This window comes from Pelophylax lessonae (assembly GCF_965119305.1).
Source record: "Pelophylax lessonae genome assembly, chromosome: 3".
NCBI classification, from domain to species: domain Eukaryota; kingdom Metazoa; phylum Chordata; class Amphibia; order Anura; family Ranidae; genus Pelophylax; species Pelophylax lessonae.
In genome coordinates, this window is record NC_138770.1 from 10,390,451 (window position 1) to 10,407,388 (window position 16,938).

The 16,938-nt window shown below is 43.8% G+C and overlaps 1 protein-coding gene across 1 annotated transcript in view; it reads left to right on the forward strand.

Annotated features, from left to right (window-relative positions):
• Positions 1–16,938, forward strand: part of LOC309550688 (NACHT, LRR and PYD domains-containing protein 12-like) — a gene marked incomplete at its 3' end in the record, with an annotated part of 537,904 nt that overhangs the window by 456,020 nt on the left and 64,946 nt on the right. The window contains exon 8 of the mRNA XM_082251023.1: positions 15,671–15,835. Within this exon, the coding sequence (XP_082107149.1) occupies positions 15,671–15,835 (165 nt within the window). The remainder of the gene's footprint in view (positions 1–15,670; positions 15,836–16,938) is intronic.

A 16,938-nucleotide genomic window follows, 5' to 3' on the forward strand; every position in this document is an offset into this window, starting at 1 on the left:
AAGGGAAATAGAAATGAGGAATAGAAATGTATGTAGGTGTGTATAGTATATGTGAATTGAAAAAATTCTCTCTTGAAGTTTGCTAGTCATTATTTAGAATGTTTAGATACAGGAATACATACATATATATACAATTACGTGAGAGAGAGAGAAATATATATTTAGGGAAACAATTGAAACACACCTTTTGGGATTTGAGAAGTGAGATTGTGACGATTGACCAGATATGTAAGCCAACAATCTGACTCATCACTCATGAACATCCCTAAATTTGGCGTGGCAATTATATCAGGCGTTCTTATGTGCATTTTGGCTGGCGTTTTCACAGGCGTTTTGACATGCATTTTTTGGGCAGGCATTGTTATATGAAATCACCTACAAAAGCCCCAAAAACAGACCACAAACACGTACATGTGAACGTAGCCCGTTTGGGGGCGTTTGAGGGGGATTTGTCCAGCTCAAGGATCAGCTCCCAAAACAGGCAAAAAATCCAATCCTATTCAGTTCAATGGCCCCTGTTCCCATGTGAGCATTTTGACGGCATGAGGAAAACACCCAACGCTCACTGAGAAATAGCACAATGATTAGGGAGTCTGCCTTCCTGCTGTAGGTTTGTAAGTTCGAATCCGGAAGGTGCCCTCTGTATGGGCAACACTTGGATATCTCCAATCCTCCAAATGTTGACATCATTAATTTTGTTCATGTTTGAAAAAGGCATGTGTATCAGCAAACTTTTAATCCAAAGACATGAACAAAATACAAAAGATGCCCCATAAAGTCAATATGTAGCAATATTGTGAGCTAAAGCTCTATTTGTTTGTTGGGCATACTTTGCTAATTAGCCAAGTATAAGGGATATATATATATATACCTTCAGTTAAATGTGTAGTAAAATGGTAACACTTGGCCATACCCATATGGAAGAAAAGGTAGTATTTGCAATATATTTCTAAAAACATTCTTTGGAAACACATAAAATATTGTCAAAATTGTGACATTTCCTTGATATGTGTGAACTGCTAATAATCTTTCTTTGAAATATGTTTTACATCTATTTTTTTTCTATCTGACGACCAATTCCCCAATGTAATATTTTGTGGGTTTTTTCAGAGAATGTGGAGGTTCTATATAAACACTGTAGATTTGACTGCTATGATTTCGGAGTTAGCAGGAAAGGTGTATGGAATGTGATGGTGTTTACTAAAGGATCCCTTGTTGGAAGTGTGCATGTTTTTCCAATTCCGCCGGTTTTTGCCATTTTCTATGGGCGAGACAGCGGATTTGCAAGCGGTATTCAAAAAAAAATTGACCCAAAATCGCGCTGGCGAAATTTTTTGAGCCAATTTGACGTTGCGCATGCGCACATTCGCGAGTTCGCAGCTCGCGGCTGGAGGAGCTGTTTAACCTTTCCACACTTTCGCAGATATCTCTCTTTCTAAGTCAGTTTTTGAGATTTTTTAAACGCAAGTCATCTCCAAATTGACTTCCACACCTTCCACAGTGATTTGGGATTTTTGGGGGTACAGGGGAAAATTTGGCTAAACTTTAGTCGAGCTTTTAGCTGGCGTGGTTTTAAGTCGCGCTCTGACCATATTGCATCTTAATGAATCTCACACTAGGCGCTATTTTCCGCCCGCCGTTCTTTGAATGCCAATTTCAGACTTAAATAATCGCCGCTTCGCAAAATCACGCCGAAACGCCAATTCGCCGTACTACGAATCAGGCCCAAAGTAACATTCTATCTGGTAAAGAATATATTTATTGCACAGATAACAATAATTGTATTTATGGGTAGACCCATGAGACATATTGGACTGATCAAATGAGGCAATAATTAATTAACAATAAAAGCATACACATAAAAAAACATCATGAAACCCTGCATCTTAATGCACTCTACGCGTTTAGCGAAATCTTAGGTGGAAGACACCTGTGCCCATTTCTCGTGATCTGCTTCTACATCCCCCATGTGTTAGATCACATGGGATGATTATCTCACACATGGTCACATTGTTACTTTTTCATCTAGCTATTTTCAATTTGCATATTATTTGCATATGTCCTGGATCATGTGGTCTAGCTGGCCGTCTTGTCCCGGGAGCCGCAATGAGCCTTGGGTCCCGCCTCCACCCACTGCCCCCTTTGACGCTGGTCGGGGCGGGTCCGTGACGCTGATTGGCGCCATGTTTCCACGCTCAACGTGTGACGTCAGCTAACCTTTGTTGGCGCCGCTCCATGAGCGCGTTAATTCACATCCGCTACCACTAGCGGGGAAACCGCTGGCTGTTTTTGCACCTGGTGGTCACACCGGTTCTCCGGTGTTCCCCGCACTTCTTTGGCAGCAGACATGGCGTTGGGGGATTCCCCATACAGGCGTTTGGGATCCTTCATGAGAAAGCAGAGCTTCATATTTCATCCTTGTACACCATTCCTGGGTTGTTATACTAGATCTAAATCACAGCAAGTGAGTTCATAATTATTTTTTAACACTTTTTTTTTTTTCAATTTTTTATCATAAAAACATTTTTTTCTCCCTTTTTTCTTTTTTCCTTTTGCACATATTTACTTATATATCTGTGTGTGTGTGTATATATATATATATATATATACGTATTATAAATTTAACATTTTTTTTTTTTTTCACATGATAGCATTTACCTTTTGGGCACCCATACTCCCTTACTTGACTCACACACATTTTGGTCTTTAATTGGCATATTGATTTTTCCCTCATTGTTTCCCCCTTCTATCCACACCCAATATAGGTGTCACACACTGCACCACTTGTTGGTCCCCCCCCACGGCTCCCGGGTCGGACTTCCCGGCTGACCGCATTCTCCAGTTTCTGTCCTGAGCAGACTGATCCAGTGAGTATAGAACTATTATAGTTCATTGTCCAATGTTTGACTCTATACCCATGACTTTGATATTGTCTAGATGTTTATTAAATACAAATATATATTATATAATACTTATACTACTGTTCTACTTTCTAGACGCATGACATGCATCCACTCCTGAAGAGCGAATATCACTTCGCGAAACGTGTAGAGTGCATTAAGATGCAGGGTTTCATGATGTTTTTTTATGTGTATGCTTTTATTGTTAATTCATTATTGCCTCATTTGATCAGTCCAATATGTCTCATGGGTCTACCCATAAATACAATTATTGTTATCTGTGCAATAAATATATTCTTTACCAGATAGAATGTTACTTTGTCTTTACCAATATAAGTGTGGTGCCTCAATCAAAGTCCCCTGGGCAACTTGGTCACTTCGGTGGCTGTTCTGTTTTTGTATGCATATTGGGATGGAGGCATACCACTTTGATGTTAGATCCAGATCACACCCCCTTTGTATTCATATGTAGAAAGATAGGGAATTAACTCTCATGGTTTACCCCTCACCCTCACTACTTGTGCTGGAAGGGGATGCTTGAATTGCTGCCGGCTTAGCAAGCTGTGGATAACTGATGGGGGTGGATCCTGCTATGGCCACTGAGGTAGGTACATCCTCTGGCCACTCTCCAACTGTCTGTGTAGACAGGGATCCCCTCCCAATGGAGCTCTGCGACTGGGCTCCCTTCCCCCAGACTACAGGCCCACCGACTGCTGGCAAGGCCTCCAACTGCATCATGTCTTAACATGCCCCTCCCGGCTCCGCTAAGAAATTTTGACTCATTGCCGGTCACCTCCTGAGTGAGGCCTGTCTCCCACGTAACGGTGAGTTCTTAGGGCGGCCCTCACTCTTCTCTGCCCTGAGCAGCAGATCACCACATTGCCCACATTGGACCCACGCCTGCACTCTCAAAATAACAGAAGCACACTGGGGACATACCACTCCTAGGAACTCCCGGCCGCCTCCTGTGCAGTGCATAGCGTGAGTCCGCCGTCCGGCACCATCTGGATACCAGTATCCCAGACTAGAGGGGGATCGGGCTGATGGATCTGCTCCCTGCTCTGCTTCGCAGGATCTTCACCCTTGGTGGCAGTAATAGCGGGAACACTCTTCGCTCCTCTCATGAACGACGTGCTTTTCTCTCCTACACGTGTCTCCCGCATGGCCACACCCGAAGGAGGGGCTATTAATAGGGTCCCCTGGATCACTCCTGATTGGCTGGATGTCCCTGCTATCTCCACCCAATCGGTATTTTTGGCGGTGACTCCTCCCACTCGGCAGATCTGCATGTGGCGCGCTTTCCCGCGCGGTACTGTAACTCTTCCCCTGCCATGCTTCTTCACTGCAGGCCTCTGAGAAACAGCTGCTAAGTGGATCATGCCACTTTCTAGACATGCATCTGCATGACTCCATTGCACTAGGGCCACAACTGTGCCTTTTTTCACTGAAGCCAGCTGTCCCTCCTTGCTCGGCAAGAGTAATACCCCGCTGTCGGTCGAATGGCTGATAATTCTCTTCCTCGCCACACACGTGCAATTCTCATCTTCTATACTGGCTCCGGGATTAGCCCCACTGCCCCTCTCGGCATGGCCAACTACGATCCACACAGTATCGGTGCAACAGCTGTACAGAATAAATGTCCCTCTGTCAAATGCACGATCAACATCCATCCATATATCATGAACATACACCAGGCCCCTGACACCTCTCTTCCCGTGCCTCCGGCCTCCATCTTCCGACGTCCTCTTCTCTGTCCTCCCTGGGACCCCTGATGCCATCTACACTGTCCATCCTAGGACTTCTCCCCGTTAAGCAATTGCAGCACTCATATACTTTTACACTTTCTCCCCCTGCTCTTCATCTTCTGAATATGAAAAGTCCTCATTAAATTATAAATTTCTCTTAGAACGTTTGCGTTGCCACAAACATCCTTCCATATGGGCTTCTAGCTTCAGCCCACTCCCCTTGGCTCCCACAGTTGCAGTCTCACACCTGGTCTGGCGCTTAAACAGTTCCCGGCACAGAAATAGATTTTTTTTTTAATTCTCCTTTTGCATTGCCAGGGGCAACTGGCCCAGTAACTAATGATCCCGGACGAGTCCCCAAATGTAGCAATGTTTCCAGGCCTTGAGCCTGATGTGGGTCTGCCATTGTTACCGGTAACACTTTCAGCACATTTGAGCTGTAACTCCAGGTGGGAGAACTGAGACAATGACAATTCCGGCATCTTTGGTTTGTGGTTTTTATTGTATTTAGGGGATGGAGAAGGTAATGAGTGGGATACTCTCTTGGCTCAACTAGGTACAATTTCGGGACTCCTCTAGCAAATATCCCCATTAGCGCTGTCTTGACACCAGCCAATGCTAGCCAGCGCTTCCTGACACTTGGATACACTGCAACTCTGAAAACTGTGCTGGATCCTCGACTTTAATCCAGAAGATCCAGGACTTGTACAATACTTGACTCCTGAGCTGCTTTACTCAAAAGTCACTGAATAGCTCCCTCCAACCCTGCGCTGGCTTGAGGTAGCTCTCTGTAAATTCCTGTGCTGCTGCAACTCTCAACTGGTACACTCCACACTGTATACTGACTCTTCAGGGCCCAAACTGCAAGTGCCCCCTTTACATTTCAGGGCCCTCTGACTAGGTACCCCCTCTAACTTCAGGGTCCTCTGACCAGGCACCCCCTCTCTCGCTAGCGAACACTTGGATCCCAGAACCTTCTCCAAAGTGGTCCCCTCTACACTAGGCAGACCCCCAGGGGCAATCCACAGTACTCACAACCTTTGTAGGCTTTCTTGGGACTGAACCCCTCTCTCTCTCTCCCCTCTGGTTCTCGGCACACCGGATCCCTCCTTCAGTTCAACTCAGCATCCTCTGGATTCTCAGGCAGCACCCCGAGACATCCACTTTCTCAGACAGGAGGAGAGACAGCTGTACATCCGCTGCTGGGACTCTGCTCCCACCAAAGACGCTGCATCATGCACTCCCCTCAAACTTATACCCACTCCCAGAATCCTCTCTGGCAGAATCTGCCTTCTGGGGTAGTTACAAGCCTGAATGTGTCCCTGATTGGGTTTCCTCCACTGCCCTATGAGAAGCCTCTCACAGAGCCAGTGGGGGGACTTCCCTCTCAGCAGACATACCTGGAAACCATGCCACCCTGTCAAAAAGAAATCCTGGCCCTGCTGTTAGGCAGACAAGGCCCTACTATGCATTTACCTAGCACCTACCTGTAGGGTGCTACATGTAGATGATAGATCGTGTTTTATAAAGTCATCTAATATAAATGATTCCAATAAAGAGAAATGAGTTTTATGCATGTACAGCAGGGCTCGATAAACCTCAGGTGCCAGGTCACATTGGCGACTAGAATTAACGGCCTGGCGCCTGGGGTACACTGCCGGAGGGGTCTTGTTGCCAGACATCCCAGATCTCCTGCGAGGTGTGGGAGTCTCCATCATGCAGGCTGCGGCTCCTGACACCCACAATTACTGCGTCCGCATGCGGGAGATTCCTGCACCTCGCAGGAGATCTGGGATGTCTGGTGAAAGAGAGCAGTCTGTCAGCTGACAGAACGGAGCAGATTCTTCCTGTGTAGTTCTGGCTCTGTCCTGTCACAGGCGGAGTGATATTAAATGCACTCTGTCTGTGACAGGAGAGATACAGGAAACATCGGACCTGTATCCTTTCTCCAGCGCTATTCCTCACCGCCAGCATTTTCCCCCCAGCAGTACCCACCACAATACCTGCCAGCAGTACCCGTTGTAATACCAGCCAGCAGTACCGGCCGCAATACCAGCCAGCAGTACCAGCCGCAGTACCAGCCAGCAGGAAGTCACATGTGCTAGGGGTGTGTAACAGATCCTATAGTCTCTATGAGAGAGATCCGTGCAGCTTCTCCTGAAATCCCAGTGAAAATATCATCACAAAGTGAAAATACCTCCCAATCCCCAAACATGAGTCCAGACTTCATGAAGGGATAAAACAAACTCTTTATTAAACTCACACACAGTCAATTTATACACACATGAGCACATCCCCCTCCTCATCAAATTACTACACATAGGTCAGGGGTTGCATGATTACATTATAACATGTAGATGAAATTGTATACAAGAACTGAACTAATTATCTAGCCCTCTGAACAGAAGCAATGTGAGTTCATTAACATTTCTAAGGAGCCTGAGCCAATTACCTGGAAGACGGCCGTCCTCGAGCTCATGAACTACAATACACATTACCAGACAGAGGGGTAAATCAGCATATTCAATGATGTCTGAGAAGACAGAGGGTTGAGCTGATGACATTAGTATCTGTCACAATAAGTACACGGCAGCATGGCAACTTGGGACAAAATCTTCTCACCTCTGGAGAGACATTGTTGACAACTAACCCTCTCCCTTACAGGCAAAACTTCCATTTTGTCACAGGGTGCAACTATCAAGAATAAAACTAAATCTGGGGACACAAAAAGCCATCCAATCTAATAATTAGAGGGCGGTACTCCCATAATTTCTACATACCATAAGGTCAAATATGACATGGTGGGAGGAGTCAGAAACACGGCACATGCCATCCAGGAGTTCAGCCTCTGGGAGTCATATGTGTTTCTATGAACTATAGGTCATATCAGTCAGTTACTGAGATTTAAGTTGCCCACATCCAATACAACGCATGTACTGTATATATGATTAAAGGGAGCCTATAAATAGTTACACGATATAAGGTATCAGCTTCCAGATGATAGACTATATCTAAAATGGGGTAAGGGGATAAGAGAGACCTCAAATTCCCCAATTGGAGAGGTACTCAATGGGGTACGGGGAAGGGGATGGTTAACTGGATTTTTGGATACCGGTATCTATTGATTGTAAATCAACATCACATATAAGTAAAATAGTCTTTATTTCATAAAAAAGTTATTGCACAGACATACAAGGTGAAAGGGGCACAAAAACAAAATCAATATACAATCAAAGTTGACTGAAATTAATTTATCACAATTTTGGACTGTGGAGTATGGTTGGAATATCTCCACGATTGGTTCTCTACATGTTTCGCGGACTGAGCCACTTCTTCAGGAGAAACAGTAATGAGTTAAAAAACGATTCTATGAAATAGAACAGAATTGAATGAGTCACAGCAAGGTTAATACAAATATTCACTTGAAACATTAGAGCTATGAAAGCCCATGATGAAGTGGGGAGAATATCTAAATTACCTGCGGTCACCATAGGGCGGGTTTGGCCAATGGGGGCGGCAGGATCACCACAGAGTCTCACTGGCGGGTATGGGAGACCTTAACATTGTTATATGAATAGATATAAAAATATAAAGGTTTATAAATTCATGAGTTCAATAGTACTCTGAGTAATGTCACATAGTTACATAGTTACATAGTTACATAGTTAGCGAGGTTGAAAAAAGACATCAGTCCATCCAGTTCAACCTATGATGTGTGTGTGTGTTTGCTTTTAACCTTACATTGTATACCCCTGTATGTTGTGGTCTCTAAGGTGCCCATCTAATAGTTTTTTGAAACTATCAATGCTCCCTGCTGATACGACTGCTTGTGGAAGAGAATTCCACATCCTTACCGTTCTTACAGTGAAGAACCCCTTACGCACTTTAAGGTTAAACCGCCTTTCCTCTAGTTTTAGTGAGTGGCTACGTGTCTTATTGTATCTCCTTTCTCTGAATAGTTTGTTCCTTATGCTCGGGTCACCAGTACAGTATTTGTACATTGATATCATATCCCCCCTCAATCGTCTTTTCTCCAGAGAGAATAAGTTCAGTGCTTGTAGTCTTTCCTCATAGCTGATGTCCTCCATTCCCCTAATTATTTTTGTTGCCCTTCTCTGGACTTTCTCCAATTCCAGCACATCCTTCCTGAGGACCGGTGCCTAGAACTGGACAGTATACTCCAGATGTGGCCGGACCAGAGTCTTGTAGAGAGGGAGAATAATCTCTTTATTTCTGGAGTGAATCCCCTTTTTTATACATCCCAGTATTCTGTTGGCTTTGCTTGCGGCGGCTTGGCATTGCATGCCACTGCCAAGCTTGTTGTCTACCAGTGTCAATGTATAGAAAGAAGAAGAGAAGAAGAGGGAGGAAGGGAAAGAAGAGGGAGGGAGGGGAAATGGGAGAAAACAGGAAAAGGAAAGTAGGGATGGGAAAGGGAATGGGAAAGAGGGCTGGGTATAGAATGGGGAGACAGGGCAAAGAACAGAATATACATTGACCACTCATGTTAAAAATTATAATTTTCACCTTTTAGAAATATCACATAAATATAGCCATGCGGAGAGGGTGCGAGGACTTAAATGCCATAAGATATAGAAGGTAATTTCGAGTCCAATTTAGAAATCTGGTCAGGAGAGAGGCCTGGGGGGGGGGGGGGGCCCTGGACGAAGTCCAAACGGGAGCAACCCCTGAGATTAGCCTGTTCTTAATTGGCCCAAGTGACCATATGATGTTCCATTAGTATATAATGATATCCCAAATACTTCACAAGAAGGATAATCCTGTGGAAAGAAAAGTAGCCCGAAAATAAGTGGGATATCCCACAATAAAGGGATAAGGATAGCGTAATCGGTATCTATAAGTTATTACCTGATGGGCTGCCTCACAATCGTCCTCTCCGCATGGTGCATAAGACGCCGACGCTGCCATATTGGCCGCCCCGGCCTCTTATGTGTCTCCGAGCGACCGTGACGTCATGACGCCGCGACCGCGGCGCCTGAAGTCACGCGCCCAGTCCCTCCTAAGTGCACATGCACACGCGCAATCAAACTCCGCCGGATATCCGGCGGAACCAGCGGATATCCGCTGGCAAGGGGGGACACATACTCGTCGGAGAGACCGGATCCAGCCGTTGTATCCCCAGGGCCCCACATCCGGGTGACAACAGGAAATATTAAAGACCATAAAACAAGTTATTACAACAGTACAGCCCACAGTACAATAAAGTCATATAAGTATGGACACATATAGATGTGAATATAGCATACATTTACATTTGAATTAATCCCAATACCGGGATATCGATATTGGATATTGTAACAATGTACATAGTTAAAACAGATGTATAGGAGGACTCATTGAACAAATCAAGCATGGAATTTGTTTAAGACATCCATCAGAGGACAATAGCCAATGAGAAAGGAGAAATAGTGACAACAATGGGAAAAACGGGGGAGGAAAGAGAAGGGGAAAAAGGGGGGAAAAAAGGGGAAAAGGGGAGAAAAAAGAAAAAAGGAGACAAGGGGAGAAAACAATAACATAAAAAGAGAAAGAAATGCAGTCTGGTCCCTAAACCAATAAGTGTTTAGAGAAAAGGCTTATATGAAACAACTTCATTCAAGCCAGGGGGGGTGGTAGCGTTCAACCTTTCAATCCACTGGGTTTCGCGCTGGAGCAATTTTTTATCCCAATTGCCCCCACGTGGATCCTCGGGTATGGCGTCAAGGACGAAAAATTTGACCACCTCAGGGTGGTATCTGTGGTGTAGGCCAATGTGGCGCCCAACTGCTGTTAATTTACCCCCAGAGGAGTAATACAAATGATCTCCTATTCTCTGGCGTAATTCTCGTCTTGTTTTACCAACATAGTATGAACTACACTGGCAGATCATAAGGTAAATGACACCCCTTGTTCCACATTCACTGTGGCCCCGGGGTGTCCACAATTCCCCATTGGGGAGTCGATATGTTGAACCCTCTAGTACCCAAGGGCAGCGCAGGCATTCCCGACAAGGGAAGGTGCCCCTAGTACCTGAGGAGCGAGGTCTGTCAGTGGTATAATGGCTATGGACCAGCTGGTCACGAAGTGAAGTGGCCCTTCTAAAGACCAGTTCTGGGGTGTCCCTGACGTAGTTCCTTAAAATATGATGGTCAGTAAGTAGATGCCAGTGACGGGTAATTACTGAACGTAATTGTTGGTGATGGGCTGAATATTTGGTAATCAGTTTAACTGTTTGAGGTGTATCAGGTTGTCTAGATGGGTACAGTAAAGACGATCTGCTCCTGGCTCGGGCCTTGTTAAAGGCCTTCCTCAGTATAGTATGGGAGTAGCCTCTTTGAAGGAGGCGTTCCCGAAGAGCATTAGCTTGTGTATGAAAATCATCATCCCTCGTACAGTTTCGCCTTAGGCGTAAATATTGAGCAAAAGGGATACTCTGTATTAGTGGTTGAGGGTGAGCACTAGACGCATGTAATAAAGTATTACCTGCAGATGGTTTCCGGTATAAATCCGTGAATATAGTGCCATCCTCAGATTTTAAGATGGTAAGGTCCAAAAAAGTAATTTGGGAATTATGACATGCATATGTAAAACGTAAATTCCAGTCGTTTCAATTAAACTCTTTCAAAAATGCGTGTAGTATCTCAATAGGGCCTGTCCAAGCCAGGAGCAGATCGTCTATATATCTGTACCAAAAAGGCACAAATAGCAGATAATCGGCATAGTTATCATTGGCAAAAATGAACCTCTCCCAGCCACCCAGGTAGAGATTCGCATATGACGGTGCACATGTGGTCCCCATGGCCACGCCCTGCCTCTGTAGAAACATATCCTCCATAAATGTAAAATAATTACGGGTAAGAATGAATCGGAGACGGGTAAGAATAAAGGTGTTTAGCTTCCATGTTGTTCTATCCTGTTCCATCAGGAATTCACTGATTACCTTGATGCCCCGCTCATGTGGGATGCTGGAGTACAAAGCCTCCACATCAACCGCAACGAGTAAGGCATCTTGAGGGAGCTGAACCCCTTCTATGTGTTTAAGAAGATCTGTGGTGTCTTTAATATACGAGGGCAGGGCATGGACATGGGGAGCAAGATGCGAATCGACATATTTACTGGCACTGTCCGCGAGGGACCCTATGCCAGACACGATAGGTCTACCTGGGGGGGAGGAGAGGCATTTGTGTGTCTTAGGAAGTGTGTAAAAGGTCGATGTTCGAGGGAATTTAGTAAATAGAAACTGGTAAGTGTCTTTGTCAATAAGACCTCTTTGCCACGCATCGAGGATAATACAATTGTATTCCTCACGGAAGCCCTGTACCTCCGTGGGGGAAATTTTTTGATACCAATCTTCATTGGTCAGAACATCTAGACACATTTTTTGATACTGTGTATGGGACACAATGACAATATTGCCCCCCTTGTCGGAGGGCTTAATCACTATGTCCTGTCTTTTTGTAATCTTTTAAGAGCTAGATTTTGCTCAGGGGTAAGATTGGAATTGGTGTTTTCCCAGTTGGACTTTTTTAGATCTGCAATGGAATGATGTAGGAAGGACCAGATGGTGGGGCACGTCATAAGGTCAGGGAATTGTGTTAATGGAGGTTTAAAAGCCCGTTTGGGGACAGTAGATTCCAGGGGACTGACAGCCATAGAAGGAGGGGGAGTTGAGGTGGATTCGTCTGAGTCATTACTTTCATCATAGAGCAACATAAGGTCGCGTAAGGCTCTGAATTCAGCCATTGAGAAATGTTTCGTCCGTTGGGTCAATTCGTTTTCTAGATGAAGGTTTTGTCTGTCTTTATCAAATATAAACTTGTAAGTCAAGTTTCTTGAAAATAGGTAAAGGTCCTTAATGGTATCCATAACGTTGATGGAATCAAAAGGGCAGAAGCCCAGGCCTAGATGAAGGACTGAGGTTTCATCCTGGGTGAGGGGGTGATTGGTGAGATTGATAATATTTAGACCTGTGGGTTCGTGGGGGAGGGAGTGTTTGGAGGTGGTGGGAGAGGTGCTTGGGTTTTGGGGAAGTACATGTCCAGGTTGCCCTGGGACTTTCGGTGTTCGAGTAGAGCTGGGTCTAAAAAACCATCATCAGCTGGTGTAGGAGTACGAGATGTGCTAGCTATCATGTTGAGTGCCTTAGGGATGGTGCTGTGTAATGTGACATTAGTTTTAGGTTGTTTACTGGCTTTTTTGCCTTTTGAATCGTTAGGTGAAATTCCAGGATGAGACCGTTTCCTAGAAGTTCCTTGTTTGAATTGACCAACAGGTCTGGACTGACTATGTAATGAAGAGACAGAAGAATCAGATTCTGTATATTCGTAGGTTTGAGGAGGATTGTGGGAGCGGGGAGCACCCCTTCTTCCCACAGATCTTCCTGACCATTTATATGCATAGCCTTCGGAGAAGGCTAATTGATCTTTAATAAATTTGTTTTGTTTCTTGGAAATTATGTCTTTATTTAAATTTTCAATTTTGTCTTTTATTTCTTTCCATTTGGCAGGAAAGGAAGGAAGCTCCAGAATATGGTTGTACTTTTCTTTTAGGTTTTCAATGTCTTTGTCCAATACAGTCATGTCATCAAGGTATTGCTTTCTTAGTACTTTCATAAGGTCTGAACTACATTGGGTAAGACATTTCTCCCACTCTTGTTTCAGGGTTGCCGTAGGTTCCCTGATAGTGGGAAAAATCTGTACCCGTAGACCTATAGGACAGATTTCCTGATCAATATAATATTTAAAATATTCTAAGTGCCAGTAAAGATTCGACTTACGTTTAAGCAGGCCAAAGATTTTGTTATAGAAATGTTAGGAGTCTTTCTCAATTTTTCTACCTGTTAGACAGGAAGTATGGATACCCGTCATGAATCCTGTCCACGCTGTCCCCAACACGTCCATGATGATTGACCCTGGGTATAGGGTACAGACTGAAAATAAAGGAAAGAACAGGAAGAAAAGAAAAAGGACAAAAGAGAAAAGACAAACGGGGGAGGGGATGACCAGGGAAGAAAGGGGGGGAGGGAGAAAGAGGGGGGAAGTAGGGGGGGAAAAAAGAGGACTGATGGATGTCAATTTCAATGAGTCTTACAATCAAACAAGAGTATTCAATATAGGATTTATTTATAAAGGCTGGAGGGGCTTTATGGCTTTCGGTTGGCACCCCAGAGCCCGATTCCCGCCACAAGGGAGGAAGGGAGTCGGGATCGGGACGTGCCAACAAAAAGCCAAGAAAAATGGTGTATTGTCCACCTATGTATAGATTAAAGGGAGCCTATAAATAGTTACACGATATAAGGTATCAGCTTCCAGATGATAGACTATATCTAAAATGGGGTAAGGGGATAACAGAGACCTCAAACTCCCCAATTGGAGAGGTACTCAATGGGGTACGGGGAAGGGGAAGGGGATGGTTAACTGGATTTTTGGATACCGGTATATATTTATATATTTATGTGATATTTCTAAAAGGTGAATATTATCATTTTTAACATGAGTGGTCAATGTATATTCTGTTCTTTGCCCTGTCTCCCCATTCTATACCCAGCCCTCTTTCCCATTCCCTTCCCCTTTCCCTTTCCCATCCCTACTTTCCTTTTCCTGTTTTTTCCCCATTTCCCCTCCCTCCCTCTCCCTCTTCTTCTCTTCTTCTTTCTATACATTGACACTACTCAGAGTACTATTGAACTCATGAATTTATAAACCTTTATATTTTTATATCTATTCATATAACAATGTTAAGGTCTCCCATACCCGCCGGTGAGACTCTGTGGTGATCCTGCCACTACCAATTGGCCAAACCCGCCCTATGGTGACCGCAGGTAATTTAGATATTCTCCCCACTTCATCATGGGCTTTCATAGCTCTAATGTTTCAAGTGAATATTTGTATTAACCTTGCTGTGACTCATTCAATTCCTTTCTATTTCATAGAATCGTTTTTTAACTCATTACTGTTTCTCCTGAAGAAGCGGCTCAGTCCGTGAAACATGTAGAGAACCAATCGTGGAGATATTCCAACCATACTCCACAGTCCAAAATTGTGATAAATGAATTTCAGTCAACTTTGATTGTATATTGATTTTGTTTTTGTGCCCCTTTCACCTTGTATGTCTGTGCAATAACTTTTTTATGAAATAAAGACTATTTTACTTATATGTGATGTTGATTTACAATCAATAGATACCGGTATCCAAAAATCCAGTTAACCATCCCCTTCCCCTTCCCCGTACCCCATTGAGTACCTCTCCAATTGGGGAGTTTGAGGTCTCTCTTATCCCCTTACCCCATTTTAGATACTGTATATATGATGTTTTGATATATGATGTTTTGATATCACAATCTGCAGTTGTCCTTTAGGATGTCTATAGGGCAGGTTTCAAGGGGTCAGGGTAGAATTGTCAGGGCCTTCACGTGTGTGTGTGTGTGTGTGTGTGTGTGTGAGAAAGTGGGATTATCTGCAGCGGCAAGTCCAAGGTTTTGTTCACCAATAGCTGTGGTTAAGCTTTGGTTTACAGTCTGTTAACCAGTATGAAACATTTTCAATAAAAAATGTTGCCTTTCTTAACCTGAGTAGAGCCATTTTTGCAACCAGTTCTAGGGGTGGCCCCTCTGTGGCACCCGTTTTTTAAATATATGCATAGGAGTGAAACTAGCCCCCAGCACATAATTGTAAATATCCCAGCATGTGCCGTGTTTCTGACTCCTCCCACCATGACCACTTCAAATCACTGAATTAGTCATGGTGGTTGGAGTGTTCCTTTAATATCTCTCAGAAGAAGTAAACAAAGTACACATGGGTGGAATGCCGGGCAACATCAGCCAGTTCATTAAAAACTGCCCGCCATTGGGCCCGTGTATGGCAGCCATGCTGACAGAAGCCCGCCATTCGGTATGTGCCAAAAAAAAAACTGGCTTCTAACTTTTTTAGCTGGCTCCTAGATTTCAAGAAAAAATATTTAGAGCCCTGATGTAGAGAATAGTTCCATTCATTCATTTTCTTCTGGTAACATTCTTCTCTTCTACAGATTGTTCTATAATCAGCTGACAGACAGTTCCTGCCCCCACCTGGCATCTGGAATAAGAAATAACCAGAAACTGAGGACACTGGACCTGTCTGGGAACAATCTGGAGGGTCCTCATTTCAGGGATGTGATGGAAGCTCTGACAACAAGCCGGATAGAGGAATTACAGTGAGTATAACAGGACTGACTGAGACAATAATATTCTGGGACAGTTTTATATCTAAACCACATAAATAATATAGAAATATGAAAATGTCATCAAAATCCATCTTTAGGCTCCATAAATCTCCAATCCTGGACTGTTCTGCCAAACTCCATAAATCAAATAATAATAATGGAGAAATATTTCATCTCCTGTTTGTCTCTATATATCACCAATATCAGACACTTCTCTAAAGCTGGATAGAAAACATAAATAAAAAATGAAATATGTACACTTAAAAGCTTGAAAAACTTTGTGTAAAATGTAATGAATGAAAATCATCGGCCAGCAGGAAGTCTGATATAGAAGTAGAAATAGTAGAATAGAATTCTATACATAGAGCCCTACACTTAGTGACAAAATGTGTGATGAAACCAATGAGAAATCTGCACCCTACAATGTGTCCCAATACCAACACTTGCTGAAAATGTAAAACATTTAATGTAGATGTGATAACTCCACCAATAGGGATCAAATCTAACAATGACATTCACTACAAAAATCCACTTTCATACATGTGAGCGAGGACAGATCTCCTCCAACCTATTCACAGCTACTTCAATCTACACTCACCGGACACTTTATTAGGTACACCTGTTCAATTGCTTGGTAATACAAATTGCTAATCAACCAATCACATGGCAGCAACTCAATGCATTTAGGCATCTAGACGAGGAGAAGACGACTTATTGAAGTTCAAACCGAGCATCAGAATGGGGAAGAAAGAGGATTTAGGTGACTTTGAACGTAGCATGTTTGTTGGTGGCAGACGGGCTGGTCTGAGTATTTCTGGGATTCTCACACACAACCATCTATTGGGTTACAGAGAATGGTGGGAAAAAGAGAAAATATCCAATGAGCGGCAGTTGTGTGGAGGAAAATGCCTTACATTGATTATGCCTACTCATCTAGGTGTGGGAAGTCTGGTGCCTGCTGTGGTATTATTGGAGAGACCAGCAGTTGCTGTGAGCTGCATTGATTCTTGTCCCTTGGTGCTGTGCAGTCCCTGTGTGAGGGGGATGGAGTGCTTCGTTTTTGAATTAGCTGAGTACTAAAAGCATGTACTTTT